General features: G+C 41.5%; 1 protein-coding gene across 7 annotated transcripts in view; it reads right to left on the bottom strand.

Annotated features, from left to right (window-relative positions):
• LOC128685730 (ATP-binding cassette sub-family C member 3-like) overlaps positions 1-17,009 on the bottom strand; it is a 406,756-nt gene that overhangs the window by 190,053 nt on the left and 199,694 nt on the right. For 6 of the 7 annotated variants that reach the window (XR_011392357.1, XM_070087955.1, XM_070087953.1 and 3 more), the window contains exon 21: positions 1,889-1,975. The exons of the other annotated variant lie outside the window; for it this stretch is intronic. Coding sequence is in view for 5 of the 6 variants with exons in the window: in XM_070087955.1 (XP_069944056.1) it covers positions 1,889-1,975 (87 nt within the window). In the remaining variant the exon portion in view is untranslated. The remainder of the gene's footprint in view (positions 1-1,888; positions 1,976-17,009) is intronic. 7 annotated transcript variants of the gene reach the window in all.

Raw genomic sequence — 17,009 nt, 5'->3', positions numbered from 1 at the left:
ATCACTCCTCTTTCCTCCTGCACCCACCCTCCTATAACCACAAACTTCTGCCCCACATTCTAACACTGCATTTTTTAAAACTATTCCAACCCTCTTCAAGCCCCCCACTACTCATACTTGTACCAGCCCACCTTTCTGCCAATAGTTGCTTATATCTCACCGAACTTCTCCTCCCTTAGTTTATACACTTTCACCACCCTCTTACTTGTTGTTGCCATTTTCCTCTTGTCCCATCTACCTCTTACTCTAACTGTAGCTACAACTAAATAGTGATCCAATGTATCAGTTGCCCCTCTATCAACATGTACATCCTAGAGCCTACCCATCAACCTTTTATCCACCAATACATAATCTAACATACTTTCATTATGTGCTATATCATACCTTGTATATTTATTTATCCTCTTCTTCATAAAATATGTATTACTTATTACCAAACCTCTTTCTACACATAGCTCAATTAAAGGCTCTCCATTTTCATTTACCCCTGGCACCCTAAATTTACCTATTACTCCCTCCACAGCATTTTTACCCACTTCAGCATTGAAATCCCCAACCACAAGTACTCTCACACTTGGTTCAAAACTCCCCACGTATTCACTCAACATTTCCCAAAATCTTTCTCTCTCCTCTACACTTCTCTCTTCTCCAGGTGCATATACACTCACTATAACCCACTTTTCACATCCAACCTTTATTTTATTCCACATAATCCTTGAATTAGTATATTTATAGTCCCTCTTTTCCTGCCATAGCTTATCCTTCAACATTATTGCTACTCCTTCTTTAGCTCTAACTCTATTTGCAACCCCTGACCTAATCCCATTTATTCCTCTCCACTGAAACTCTTCCATCCCCTTCAGCTTTGTTTCACTTAAAGCCAGGACATCCAGCTTCTTCTCATTCATAACATCCACAATCATCTCTTTCTTATCATTCACACAATATCCACACACATTCAGACATCCCACTTTGACAATTTTCTTCTTATTCATTTTAGTAATTATTACAGGAAAAGGGGTTACTAGCCCATTGTTCCCAGAATTTTAGTTGACTTTTACAACACGCATGGCTTACGGAGGAAAGATTCTTATTCCACTTCCCCATGGATATAAAAGGAAAAATAATAAGAACAAGAACTATTAAGATAAAATCAAAGAAACCTCAGATGAGCATGTATAAATAAACATGTACATGTATGTATAGTGTGACCTAAGTGTAAGTAGAAGTAGCAAGACGGTAGTACCTATAATCTTGCATATTTATGAGACAGACAAAAGACACCAGCAATCCTACCATCATGTAAAACAATTACAGGCTTTCGTTTTACACTCACTTGGCAGGACGGTAGTACCTCCCTGGGTGGTTGCTGTCTACCAACCTGCTAACTTATTCCCCTATAATTTTTACAATCTCTTTTGTCCCCCTTCCCTTTATATAAAGGAACTATACATGCTCTCTCCCAATCCCTAGGTACCTTCCCCTCTTCCATACATTTATTAAACAAAAATACCAACCACTGCAACACTATATTGCCCCCTGCTTTTAACATTTCTGTCATGATTCCGTCAGTTCCTGTTGCTTTACCCCCTTTCATTCTACGTAATGCCTCATGCACCTCCCCCACACTCACATCCTGCTCTTGTTCACTCCTAAAAGATGTTATACCTCCCTGGCCAGTGCATGAAATGACCGCCTCCCTTTCTTCATAGACATTTAAAAGTTCCTCAAAATATTCCTGCCATCTACCCAATGCCTTCACCTCCCCATCTACTAACTCCCTTACTCTGTTTTTAACTGACAAATCCATTCGTTCCCTAGGATTTCTTAATTTTTTTTATCTCACTCTATATAATTAGAAAAATATGCAAAAGGATATAATTCTTACCTGTGATAGAGCCACAAAGATGAAGGACATAACAACGAAGAGTAGGCCCATGGCTCGTCCATATATCAGGTAGACATGCCTAGAGATCTGCATAATAATAATATTAGTGATAAATATATATAGTGGGTGAGGTGCTGTCAACAAATTTTGCTGAGAATAAGAAAATTTGGAGATAAATTGGTTAAGAAAGCCTAGGGAACAAATGGAAAACTCTATCTGAAATTCTTGGAACTAAAAAGTTATCCAAAAACAAAGCAATCAAACTAACAAAATCAGATGAACCCCTACTCACTCCAACCGAAACAGCAGACTTAATGTTTTCTTCTCCACCATAGAAAAAAATCTAACAAACAACTTGCCTGCTTTTATGTACAAAAAAGCTTCTCAAGTATTGTCACCTGTTACGTTGGTTTCCCTTATTTCTTGGATGGTAAGGTTCTCACTACATGTTCTAGTGTGGGGTAGCTTTTACTTAATGGCCTTATTTGTCTAGGGGTAATACTTACATCATGGCTGATCATCTTGAGTGTCTCTGATACCCTTTCACCAGCCCTCTTCACAGGTTATGTAAACTACTACTATAAAAATATAACTGTATTCTCAATAGATATGTACAGAATATACAATCACAGCCTCCATTTTCAAAACAAAATCTACACACTCCATGCCTGTGCTCCACATGGTGTGTTGCAACAACTCTTGTCCTTCACTCTTCCTGACATAACTCTGGGCTAACCAGTGTTTTGACACACTTTAGTCACCCTGGGTATGGTGGCCACAACTTAAATTATAAAAACTCACCTCTGGAGCACACATAATGCCCCAAAAGATAGAAGAAGGACCCAGAGATCCTGCCAGGTTGAAGGTCAGCCACAGAGAGAGAGAGTCAGTGAGAGGGAGAGAGAGAGAAGCCTACCTAAGCTCCTCCCACCAAAACAAAAGACTGTTGCCAAGCACAATTCTCCAGTTACCACAATTCTACCACCTCTTAATTTTACTTTTACAAAAAGAAATACAACTTATAAACTACTTATTTAAATTGTGTGTTTGTGTGTCTATAGTATAACCTATTATATTGAGAAAAATAGGTTTGACCCAGCTGCCTCTCAGTCATAAGGTTGATCAGTCCTTCAGACATTTAGAGCAAAGTCCCCATCAATTCAATATAATTAGGTATTATTATAGTAACTGTTACTTATAAATACATGTTGGGTCCTATAGCCCCATAACATCACCAATTATTGCAATGCTCTTTAACAAATCCACTGAATCATCTACCTTCCCAACAATCCTCAAAATAGCGAGGGTCACTCCAATCCACAAAGGAGGTGACCAAGCTGACTTGACTAACTATAGACCACTATCTAACTTACCACTGCTCTCTAAAATCTTTGAAAAATTAATTCATAGACGGATCTATTCCTACCTCATTTCACACAACATATTAAACCCTTGTCAGTTTGGATTCAGAAATAATAAAAGCACAAATGACACCATCATACACATGCTAGAACTAATATATACTGCACTTGAAAAGAAAGAAGTCCCGATGGGCATTTTCATTGATTTACGTAAAGCTTTCAATACAGTCGACCATGAACTACTGTACTCCAAATTAATGCACTATGGTATCAGAGGCCACTCCCTCAACTACCTAAAATCATACCTTAGTAACAGAGCTCAATATATGTATGCAAATGATGTAAACTCCTCCACCCAACCAATCACAGTAGGAGTCCCACAAGGAAGCGTTCTTGGACCACTTCTCTTTCTGATCTACATCAATGATCTACCGAATGCATCACAGCTACTCAAACCCATATTATTTGCAGACAACACTACATATGTATTTTCCCACCCAAACGCAGTCATACTAGCAAACACAGTCAGTGCTGAATTACAGAAAATATCTGCCTGGATGATGACTAACAAACTTACCTTGAACACTGATAAAACCTATTTCATTCAGTTTGGAAACAAAGCTGCAAATGATCCAATTAACGTTACACTAAATGGATCATCAGTCACAAGACTGACAGAGGGAAAATTCCTAGGTATCTACCTTGACAGTAGCCTTAAGTTCCGGACACACATACAACAAATCACCAAGAAAATCTCCAAGACTGTAGGCATACTATCAAAGATAAGGTACTACGTTCCACAATCAGCTCTCCTCGCACTGTACCATTCACTCATATACCCTTATCTTACATATGGAATTTGTGCATGGGGATCAACAACATCCAATCACCTAAAACCCCTAATAACCCAGCAAAAGGCAGCAGTAAGAATAACAAATTCCCACTCCCGCCAGCATACTCCACCAATTTTCAAGTCTGAATCTGCTTACCATTAAGAACATCCATACTTATTTATGTGCCTACTACATACACAGAACAATACACACAAATATAAAACTCCCACTCAAACTTTTCCTCACCAACATAAACAGGACACATGACCACAACACAAGACACAGATCTCTTTTTGATATACCTCATGTCCATATCACACTGTGTAAAAACTCTATGCACATAAAGGGCTCCAAAATATGGAATTCATTACCAGAAGATATTAAAGTAACCCAGTCTGAAAATCAATTTAAGACTCTTCTCAAAAGCTACTTAATCACCCTAGACTAAATGCTAAATACTCAGTATACATTTACTCACCTATGTACTCCCACATCATAACTGAAACAATCGCACTGAACCTTTTATCCATTGTTGACAGGAATATAATTGAATCATTGTTTTTCACAAAACCATTTTAGAATATAAATACGTATATCTTTGTATTATACAAATTTTGATTCATTTATAATTAATATTATACTGTACAACTATGAAATAATTACTTTCCTGCTGTACAACTATGATATACTACTTCTTAGTATTAAGTAGAATGTAAGCCAATAATGTTAAGTTGGCCCATAATGCCAAGGCATAATAGAGGCTCTCTTTGCATTGCAGTCTCGGCTGAGTGGTTGAGGGGAGTAGACGTGTGCTGGGGGGATCTGGACCTACTAATTTGCAGGCCTACCCATTTCTCTCGACTGATAAGCCATCATTAAAACTCATACTGTTGGAAGACAGCTTCAGTGTTGTGAGAACTCTTATGTGCGAGTTGTGACTAGGGATATACCTAGTGAAACTGGAAATAGTTTTCCGTTTTGAAAAGGCCCTCACAGGCCTCTGCTCCCCCTCTGCATTTCATTTTACCTCAGCCTTTTGCCTCTATCAACATAGAGTGTAGAGGTGAATTTTGCTAGTCCACTGCTACTCGTGCCTCTGAAAATGCGCACAACTCATCCCTTTACCAACCTGGGGAATAACGACGAGTGTGCAGTCCTACGTGAGTTGGTAACGCAGGTGTGCACACACTGAAAATTTGTCTTTCATTCCAAGACACGTGTGCTAGAAGCTCTGCAAGTTTGGAGTGAAGAACTATTTGTACGAGTATTGCAGTGTTTGGTAACTCTTGAGAAGTCTGCCCCAGTCAGTGACCTTGAGCGAGGCACTGCTTCACCTGCCTGAGACTTTCGCCCATATTGACTATGTGAAGAGAGGCGAATGTGCATGCTCAGTTACCCCTGCTGTTCTCTTGTATCCCCAAACTCTCCGCCTTTAAACTCAGCCGTTCGCCTCTATCAACATGCAGTGTAGAGGTGTATTTTGCTGCTCCACTGGTACTCAAATATTTGAGTTCCGCACAGCTAGTCACCTCTGCCTACCTGAGAAATACGGACAAATCTCCCATCCTGTGTGAGTTGGTTATCCAGACCTGAGGCCTGCCAGATGAATCAGACTGTGCCACTTGTACAAAATGTGTTATATCTCTAACTGAGGAAGATGACCTGTTATTCTTCTATGCACTGAGTGTTTCTGGGAGGAATGCTGCATAGTTGGAACACAATAAGAGTGGTTAAGAACAAATTAACGAGCATTGCAGTACCTGGTAACTCCTTTGGAGACGGCTTTTTAACTGTAACAAGCCAGAGGTTCATCTATAAACATAGTAAGTTTGTGCTGATTTGTTCATCCACAGTGTGAAAATTTGTCTGTCATTCCTAGACACGTGTGCTAGCTGTGTTAAGTGCTGCGGGTTTGGAGTAATTAACGAGTAGTGCAATACTGATAACTCTCGAGACGACTGTGGCCCCGTGAATGACCTTGAAAATCGCACTGTGACCCGCAAGCCACTACACCCATATTGCCTGTGTCTAGCGAGGTGAATATCCCTTCCTTGTCCCTTCTATTCACCGGTATCCTTTAGCCCATCACAAGTGTGAAACTCCTGTCAGCTATGAGTATAGCTGATGGTGTTGACGTAGATGATGGTGAAGACAGATTTGAAACATATTTTAGTAAACAGGCTCGGAAAAAAGAACGAAGCTTCCAGAGAAAACTTGCTGAAAGCAATACAGTGGGCGCACACCCTCCCAAAGCTGTCAGGTTAGATTTCCTTAACAACACTGATCAAGAGACCAAGTGTAACTGGTTTTTCAAAGCTAGTGTAAACAATGATGAGAAAATGATCAAGTTTGTCCACAATGAGGATAACTACGTCTTTGTGCCTAATGATTCAGCATTTATAGACAAACTTCTCACTCGCGAAAATGCCAACATCAAACTCCGAGCTGCCCCACCAAGGGCACCTAAAGTGCTTATTGTCATCTACAATGTCAACAAGCACTTGAATCCTCAATATTTGGCGTCAGAGCAAGTTGCAAGCCCTTGTCGACTTTCCAACGGTCTGATATTAGCTGAGTGGACTGGCCAGGGGACTCTGCCACGCTATATTCACTCCCGTGCAGCCCTCAACAGACGCTATAACATTGCATTGTACAGACCTCCTCAACGTCGATGTTATAAGTGTCAACACTGGCGCCACATTGCCAGGAAATGCCCATTTAAGTCACACTGGTGTGCAGTGTGTGCCAATGCTCATCCTTCTGAACGGTGTTACGATATGATCAAGCAGCAACAGACTGCTGCTAAACAATGTATCAATTGTAAGACCTCAGGAGTCACACCAGCTCATGCTGACTGCAGTGTGAGGGCTGATCGCATCGCAGCCAACCGCACTTCACCCTGTCCCCCTCATTATGACCCCCCAGGACTACCAGGTACCTCGGGTCTGAATACTGGCTCATGCCTGCCCTCAGACAATGGGGTTGAGCACCTCACCTGGGGAGCACGTCAACAGACCTCCATCACGTCGGCTGTCAATACCAGCCTAGCTGAGTCAGCTGACAGTCAGCCAACGAGCTCAGCTGACCGGGACTTCACGTCTCCAGATGTTCCAAGTCTTGCTCCTGTGGTATACAACCTGATGTCGCGCATAAAAGTACTGGAAACACAACAATTTCTCCTGAAACAACAACTTGAACAACACAAGGAAAGATGTGTAGAGTGTACCAATAACAAGATTGTCACAATTTGTGAAAGCAAGTATAAGGCTGCTGAACAAGTTGGAGGTGGTGTTCTTAATTACAGTAATGACGAATATAATACTTGTGTTGATAACTATAGTGAGCATCATAATAAAGGCAATGGTGTCTATGATGTTAGTAATAGTGATGACCGTAATATAAGTGGTGGTGAAGAGTGTGATGAGGGCAATGGTGTCTATAATGTTAGTAATAGTGATGAGCGTAATATAAGTGGTGGTGAAGAGTGTGATGAGAGCAGTGGTGTCTATAATGTTAGTAATAGTGATGAGCGTAATAAAAGTGGTGGTGAAGAGGGTGATGAGAGCGGTAGTGTCTATAATGTTAGTAATAGTGATGAGCGTAATATAAGTGGTGGTGCAGAGTGTGATGAGGTTAACCACATAGACATTAATGTTGAATACAATACTGTTGATAAATGTAATGAGTACAATGTTGGTAGTGGCGTTGGTGATGACAGTTGTAGTGTTAGTAATTTTTTTAGTAATTTTAGCATACATACAGAGGTACAAAAAAATACAGGTAAGAGCAGCATGCCAAAGCCACTTATATGCATAGCATTACGGGCTGGCTTAAAATTAACTTAAGATTAACTAAGCAATGATGAAATCAGTGATAAAACATTATTGTAAACAGATAACTATAAAGCACAAATGAGTATTACAAAGACAGGTCATATGGTTGCATGCATTGCTGTACATTCAGTCGAATGGAGTATTCTGTTAGTAGTGTATTTAAAAAATAACAAAGTTAGATTGGGTCCTAGGTTTAACATTTGTGTGATATAATTGTGAGTAACATATAGGATATACAATTTATAAGGTTCAGTTATTCAGTATTTATTTGGTTTTGAGTGAGTAAGTGATCTTTGAGAAGAGACTTGAATTTATAAACAGGTAGTGTTTCTTTTATATTTACAGGTAATGAATTCCAGATTTTAGGGCCTTTTATGTGCATTGAGTTTTTGCATAGCATGAGATGGACACGAGGAACATCAAAGAGTGATCTGTGCCTTGTGTTATGGTCATGTGTTCTGTTGAGGTTGGCAAGGAGATGTTTGAGGGGAGGGTTAATATCAGAGTTAAGTGTTCTATGTATGTAATAGGTGCAGTAATAAGTATGGATGTTTTGTATGGTGAGTAGGTTGAGTGTTTTGAATATTGGTGGAGTGTGCTGCCTGTAGTGAGAATTTGTTATCATTCTAACTGCAGCCTTTTGTTGGGTAATTAGTGGTCTGAGATGGTTAATTGTTGTTGAGCCCCATGCACAAATTCCATAGGTGAGATAGGGGTAAATAAGAGAGTGATAAAGGGCCAGGAGGGCTGACTGTGGAACATAGTACCGTATCTTCGATAGTATGCCTACAGTCTTGGAAATTTTCTTAGAAATTTGTTGTATATGTGTATGAAATTTGAGTCTATTATCAAGGTGGATTCCTAAGAATTTTCCCTCTGTTAGCTTTGTGATAGGTGATCTGTTTATTGTTATGTTAAGAGGTACATCTGTAGCTCTGTTACCAAACTGAATGAAGTAGGTTTTGTCAATGTTTAGTGTAAGTTTGTTAGTCCTCATCCAGGTAGATATTTTCTGTAATTCGGTGTTTACAGTATTGGCTAGCGTGACTGGGCTCGGGTGAGAGAAGACGTATGTAGTGTCATCTGCAAAAAGTGTGGGTTTGAGTAATTGCGAAGCATTTGGTAGGTCATTTATGTATAGGAGAAAGAGAAGAGGGCCAAGGACACTTCCCTGTGGGACACCAACTGTAATTGGTTGAGCAAAAGAGCTTGCCCCATTTGCGTACACATATTGGCTTCTGTTGCTGAGGTATGACTTTAGGTAGTTGAGGGAGTGCCCTCTAATACCATAGTGTGACAATTTTACGTGGAGCAAGTCATGGTCAACTGTATCAAAAGCTTTACGTAAGTCAATGAAGATCCCCAGTGGGACTTCTTTTTTCTCTATTGCAGTGTATATATGTTCTAGCATGTGTATAATAGCGTCATTAGTATTTTTATTAGGCCTGAATCCAAATTGGCAGGGGTTGAGAATGTTTTGGGAGATGAGGTAGGAGTAGATTCGTTTATGAATTAATTTTTCGAAGATTTTTGAGAGAGGGTGTAAATTGGATATTGGCCTATAGTTATTCAACTCTGTTTGGTCTCCTCCTTTATGGATCGGGGTGACCCTTGCTATTTTGAGAGCTGTAGGGAAGGTGGAGGATTCAATGGATTTGTTAAAGAGTGTTGCAATGATTGGTGATAGTACTTGTGACACTTTTTTGTATATAAAGGGTGGTAAGGTATTTAAATCTCCTGCCTTGTTTTTTAGTGCGTTGATAATAAGGGAGACTTCGCATGGGTTAGTCGGAGCTAGGAACGGTGTGTTCGGGTAGTTGCCAGTGAGGTAGTCATTTGGTGGGGTATCTGAGCTTGGGATTTTATTGGCAAGGTTTTGTCCTATAGTGGAGAAGAAATCATTGAGTCTGTTTGCTGTTTCTGTTGGTGGGAGTTGGGGTTCATCTGATTTTGCTAATTTTATTTCGCTATTTCGTGATATCTTTTTTGTTCCCAGAATTTCTGATATGGTCTTCCAGGTCCTTTTTTATATCACCTCGTAAGTTGGATAATCTTTTCTCATAATACAGTTTTTTTGCCCTTCTTATCAGGCTGGTTAGGATTGACGAGTAACGTTTTGTTTGGTCTCTGGTTATGTGACCCATTCTGTACTGTTTTTCATATCGGTGTTTTGTATTTATGGATTTGAGAATGCTGGGTGTTAGCCAGGGACTGTTCGGTCTCTTAGCTGTCATCTGTTTAGTTTTTTTAGGGCAGTGCTTGTTATAGAGGTATTGGGTCTTTTTTAGAAAATTATTAAAACATTCGTCAATATCTGTATAGATTTCTAGCTCGGTGTGCCAGTCAATGTTTGTTACTGCTGTTGTGAAGTTATTAATGGCTGGTGTTGCGTGTAATGTTAGTGGAGGAGGGAATGTGAGTGGTGGTGTCACCTATCATACATTCACACATAAACAGCGTCGTGCTCTGGGTATACGAAGACTCCCACGAGGCCTTACAACTGGAAGTGCACTTATAAAACTCTTGGACAAGGGTAGCACTGTTGACATTGATAAGGTCTGCTATTTATATGAACAATTTTTTCATTATGCTGAGAAACTCAAGATGATCCCAGGACTACTATAATGGATCAAAACTCGTATAAACTTTCTATATTAAGCTGGAATATTGCATCACTTAGAAAAAGACTTCCTGACCTTCATCATAAAGTAACCACCGAACCCATTGATGTTGTGTGTCTACAAGAGTGCAGAGTCCCTGAAAAATCCCAACCCCCTAAATTACCATCATTTGTTGCATATAACCTCAAATCTACTAACTCTTGTGTTCTATATATTAAAAAATCACTTTCCCATCAACTTCTTGCACATAAGAAAACAGAGGGGCTACAATATCACGGTGTTATGATTTATATAGGGAACTCTGCTCTCAACATATTTAACTTGTATGCTCCTGCTGATAAGTTTAATTACTTGGAGCTCCCAACTTGTGCTCATTCTGAGCCTACTCTTATTATTGGCGACTACAATGCGAGACACAAAAGCATTGGAAACTCACAGTTTGGTAATCGTAATGGCAATCAACTGTTGTCACTCTTAAACAGTCATGATAATGTCCAAATTGTAGGTGACCTTGAACCCACACATATCTATGGAGGCATCCTTGATCTGTGCCTGGGCTTCAACATTTCTTCTGCCAGCTGTGAGTCTTCCATTGTAACAGATATAGCGTCTGATCATTTCCCTAGGCTAACCTCACTAGATATTGGTAATACTATCCTTCCTGGTGGGATATTCAAACGGAAACGTTTTAATGTTCCCACTGATCAGCATGATGACTTTGTTGCACATGTGACTGACTGGTATAATTCCTATGAGTGTTCCTTTGTAGAGACCTTTAACAATGACCTTGTGAGCAGTATTCAGAACTACTTAGAGCCGCCACTGAAACCTCTTGGTACTCTAAATCCAACAAACTTCCATAATAATCATACCTCCTTCAAAAACCATACTTATTACGATGATTCTAAACTTCGTACACTGAAACGTACTGCTCGCAGACTAGGCCTAGCCTATAGAAAACATCGTACCCCTGGAATGCGGAGGCTCTTCCAAACTGCCCTTGCTGCTGCAAGAGAGCGTATGACAGAGCTGCGGCAAACAGACTGGGAAAAATTTGTCAACGGTCTTAATGCTCACACCCCACTTAGCAGGGCATGGAGGGACATAAATAGAATTAAGGGTAACAGAACTGGGCAGATCGCGCACCCTCATCCCTTGCATAGGGCGAATGAGTTAGTCAGTGCTTGGGCTGCTACATCTAGCTATGACAATCTTCCCAGTACCACACAGGCAAAATTAAATGACAAATATGATGCAAGGGAGAGACTTGTTTGCTTTATGCTCAGCAAGGCAGATGATTACAACATTCCTTTCACTAATTATGAACTTGATGCAGCACTAAGGGAAACTCCACGTCGCCTGGTGAGGATGGTATTACTTACAACATACTCAGATTGCTGTGTCGAGTACCAGGTAATCCATTACTTGAATTATATAACATGAGCTATGTAACTGGGGAGCTCCCTCAATCTTGGACCAACAGCCTCATCATTCCAATTCCTAAGCCCAATCAACAAAATGCATTTCGCCCAATATCTCTTACTAGCTGCTTGTGTAAAACATTTGAGAGAATGATTCTTAATCGTCTCAGGTACAGAATCAAACAATTTTTGTCTCCCCGGTTACATGGTTTCATGCATGGAAGGAGCGTGCATCATTGCATAGCCACCTTTCTCACTCTGCACACTGACAGCTCATACACTACCTTCCTTGACCTTAAATCTGCTTTCAATGTAGCCAACCGACATGTAATCATTAGTGAACTTGCCAGAATGGATGTTGGAGGATGGTTTCTCCGCTGGATTAAAGGCTACCTCTCCAACAGAAAATCGTCTGTGTTGTTCCAGGGACATAGAAGTGTAACTAAAGACTTTGAATTAGGAACCCCACAGGGAGGTGTGCTCAGTCCCACACTGTTCAATATTCTAATTAATACATTACTTAATGCTATGCCTAGTCAGCCCCATCATTATGTGATTAGTTTTGCTGATGATATAATGATTCACACCACCAGATTCTCCAACACCCAAAACATTCTTAATCATGTACTAGCCTCGTGTCAGGACCTGGGGTTGATAATCTCTACTGATAAAATAAAGATACTCAATAGGCGTCCTCCTCGACAGAGAGGCACAGTTCGTCAGATCCAATTGCATGATGGGTCTCTTCTAGAATATGTAAGCAGATACAGGTATCTAGGCTTTGAGGTTCCACTACTTGGACCTGTTGTAACAAGACTTTGTCGCCAATACAAAGAAAGACTAAGAGCACTTAGAGTTGTGGCAGGGCTTCACCCCAGGTATGGTCTAATGTTAAAATTGTGAAAATTATGTATCTTGCTTATATTAGATCATTGGTTGATTATGCTGCGCCACTACTTGCTCTTGTGTCTGACTGGAAGCTTGGAGGGCTGGAAAAACTGCAGAACGAAGCAATGAGGATCATTTTAGGATGCCCTCGTACTGCCAAAATTTTAAATATGCAAAAAGAACTTGATATTCCAAGCATCAGAGATCGTGTTACTGAAAGAAATATCCTAATTGGGGTTAATATGCTCAGGCAAGCTCATTCAAACCCCTGCACAGAAGCCCTCCAAACTTTCCTCAGCACTGGTGAACACGCCTCCAGATGGATCGAAAAAACTGGAAACGACCTCCGCATGAATCAGATACATGATCTATGTCAAGTAAGGCAGTTAGTTAGTTTAATATGTTTATTATGCACCCCATACCCATCCTGTGGGCGGTAGTCAAAAGATTACAGAGGTACATAATTGGTCCAGGGACTGGACTCCAAAGTTTTGATAGCTGAGCAAGTTACAGAGGTAATGAACTCACAATTTACAAAGGTAATGAACTCACAATTCAACAGCGGCACTTCTCCGCTCCATGGAATATTACCCCATTCCAAACTACCATTCCTCCATTTCCCCCCAAACTACTTCTTAAATCACAACCAAAACTTCGCCTTGAAGCCAAACATGAGGCCTTAAGCTGTACTGATAACTTAGTCACACAGCACACACTCTCGCAAATTATTTACGCTGATGGTTCTGTTCACCAATCCACTGGTGCAGCTGGTAGTGCTGTTGCTGTCGTACAAAGTGATGGCTCTCTTAAAGAAATTGGAGCATGCATCAATAATTGGGCCTCTACCCTTCAGACAGAACTGTTTGCCATACTCCTTGCACTGAAATGCATCTATGTATCAAAGATTGACAGTTTAATTGTAACTGATTCTCTGTCATCCATAAATGCTCTCAACTCATTAAAGCATAAATTGTGGCATGCTTATGTCAGAAGCCAGACATAGGTATGGTAGGATTGTGGACAGTGGAGTCAGAGTGCAAATGCTGTGGATTCCATCTCACATTGGTCTTCAGATGCATGATAGAACTGATAAATTGGTTAAGCTGTATGCTTTCAAAGAGGGAGTAGATTACAATCTTGGCTTGTCAGGTAGTAGTTTGAGAACAATAATACGAAAAGAACTTCAACTGAATTTTATGGACTTAAGGCTCAGGGAGACTGACACCAGTGAGTCCATCTATCATCATTCTATCATGCAGGAGGAGCCACATGTCTATGGTGCATCCAACAAAATAAGCAGACTCTTGGATGTCACTACCGCCCGGCTCCGGCTGGGTTACAAGTATCTTTGGCAGGTTAAATCACCACCACCAGATGTAGACCAAACGAAATGTAAACTTTGCCAGATGGACTATTGTCACACCCTGAGTCATTATGTACTGGAGTACGATAAAATTAATGAATTTAGAAAACTCACTCAGAAGTGTTCAAGAAATGGCTAAGTATTTTATCCACAGTGGTATATTACAGACCATTCTGGAGAAATACCCTGACTTTGCTAGCTGTAAATAAAGCATTACCACATGTGTGCATGTGTGTGTGTGTGTGTGTGTGTGTGTGTGTGTGTGTGTGTGTGTGTGTGTGTGTGTGTGTGTATGTGTGCACTCACCTAGTTGAGATTACAGGGGTCGAGTCCAAGCTCCTGTACTCACCTAATTGTGGTTGCAGGGGTCGAGACTCAGCTCCTGGCCCCGCCTCTTCACTGATCGCTACTAGGTCCTCTCTCTCTCTGCTTCCTGAGCTGTATCATACCTCTTCTTAAAACTATGTATGGTTCCTGCCTCCACTACTTCACTTGCTAGGCTATTCCACTTCCTGACAACTCTATGACTGAAGAAATACTTCCTAACGTCCCTGTGACTCGTCTGAGTCTTCAGCTTCCAGTTGTGACCCCTTGTTTCTGTGTACCCTCTCTGGAACATCCTATCTCTGTCCACCTTGTCTATTCCCCGCAGTATCTTGTATGTCGTTATCATGTCTCCCCTGACCCTTCTGTCCTCCAGTGTCGTCAGTCCGATCTCCCCCAACCTTTCCTCATACCTTTGTACTTTCTCTAACTTCTTGACGTGCTTGACCAGGTGTGGGTTCCAGACTGGTGCTGCATACTCCAGTATGGGCCTAACATACACAGTGTACAGTGTCTTGAACGATTCCTTATTAAGGTATCGGAACGCTATTCTCAGGTTTGCCAGGCGCCCGTATGCTGCAGCAGTTATTTGGTTGATGTGTGCCTCCGGTGATGTGCTCGGTGTTATGGTCACCCCAAGGTCTTTCTCCCTGAGTGAGGTCTGTAGTCTTTGTCCACCTAGCCTATACTCTGTCTGCGGTCTTCTTTGCCCCTCCCCAATCTTCATGACTTTGCATTTGGCTGGATTGAATTCGAGAACCCAGTTACTGGACCACATGTCCAGCCTGTCCAGGTCTCTTTGCAGTCCTGCCTCATCCTCATCCGATTTAATTCTTCTCATCAACTTCACATCATCTATGAATAGGGACACTTCAGAGTCTATTCCTTCCATCATATCGTTCACATATATCAAAAATAGCACTGGTCCTAGAACTGACCCCTGTGGGACCCCGCTCATCACAGGCGCCCACTGTGATACCTCTTCACGTACCATGACTTGTTGCTGCCTCCCTGTCAGGTATTCCCTGATCCATTGCAGTGCCCTCCCTGTTACATGCACCTGATCCTCCAGCTTCTGCACTAATCTCTTGTGGGGAACTGTGTCAAAGGCCTTCCTGCAGTCTAGGAAAACGCAATCTACCCACCCCTCTCTCTCATGTCTTCTGTTACCTTGTCATAAAACTCCAGGAGGTTTGTGATACAAGATTTGCCTTCCATGAACCCATGCTGGTTTTCATTTATAATCTTGTTCCTTTCCAGGTGTTCGACCACTCTCCTCCTGATAATCTTCTCCATGACTTTGCACACAATACATGTCAGAGACACAGGTCTGCAGTTTAGCGCCTCGTTTCTGTTTCCTTTCTTAAATATGGGGACTACATTAGCTGTCTTCCATTTCTCAGGTAGTTGCCCAGTTTCAAGGGATGTGTTGAAGATTGTGGTTAGAGGCACACACAGCATCTCTGCTCCTTCTCTAAGGACCCATGGGGAGATGTTGTCCGGTTCCATCGCCTTTGAGGTGTCAAGGTCACTTAGGAGCTTCTTCACCTCCTCCTCAGTTGTTCGTATGTCATCCAACACCTGTTGGTATATTCCCTCTTGATGTTCCCTTCTGTGCTGTCTTCCCACAGCCCTTCCTGTCTCTACTGTAAAAACTTCCTTAAATCTCCTGTTCAGCTCCTCACATACCTCCTGATCATTTCTTGTGAGTTCTCCACCTTCTGTCCTTAATCTGATCACCTGGTCTTTGACTGTTGTCTTCCTCCTGATGTGGCTATACAACAGTTTCGGGTCAGTCTTGATTCTCGATGCTATGTCATTTTCAAACTGTCGCTGGGCCTCCCTCCTTACCTGTGCATACTCATTCCTGGCTCTGCGACTGATCTCCCTATTTTCGTGTGTTCTCTGCCTTCTGTACTTTTTCCATTCTCTATTGCACTTTGTTTTTGCCTCCTTACACCGTCGGGTAAACCAGGGGCTCGTTCTGGTCTTCCCGTTGTTACTGTTGCCCTTGGGAATAAACCTTTCCACTGCCTCCTTGCATTTTGTTGTTACATATTCCATCATTTCATTTACTGGCTTTCCTGCCAGTTCTCTGTCCCACTGGACCTCCCGCAGGAAGTTCTTCAACCCTATGTAGTCCCCTCTTTCATAGTCAGGCTTTTCCCATTCAAATCCTGTTATTCTCTCCACTTGCAGCTCTACTATGTATTCAAAGCGCAGAACCACGTGGTCGCTAGCTCCTAGGGGACTCTCATACTTGATGTCCTTAATGTCTGAGCTGCCCAGGGTGAACACAAGGTCCAATCTTGCTGGTTCATCCTCCCCTCTCACTCTGGTAGTGCCCTTAACATGTTGGTGCATGAGGTTTTCCAGCACCACGTCCAGATGACACCCGAATCTGCATGACAGTGTCTTCCATTGCAGACACTGCAAGGCTCCAGGCGGACATCAACCAAATCTTTCAGTGGGCTGCA

This window comes from Cherax quadricarinatus, chromosome 23 (assembly GCF_038502225.1).
Source record: "Cherax quadricarinatus isolate ZL_2023a chromosome 23, ASM3850222v1, whole genome shotgun sequence".
Lineage (NCBI taxonomy): Eukaryota > Metazoa > Arthropoda > Malacostraca > Decapoda > Parastacidae > Cherax > Cherax quadricarinatus.
Note: the sequence above shows the minus strand (reverse complement) of the source record. Positions and strands in the feature narration are given on the sequence as shown.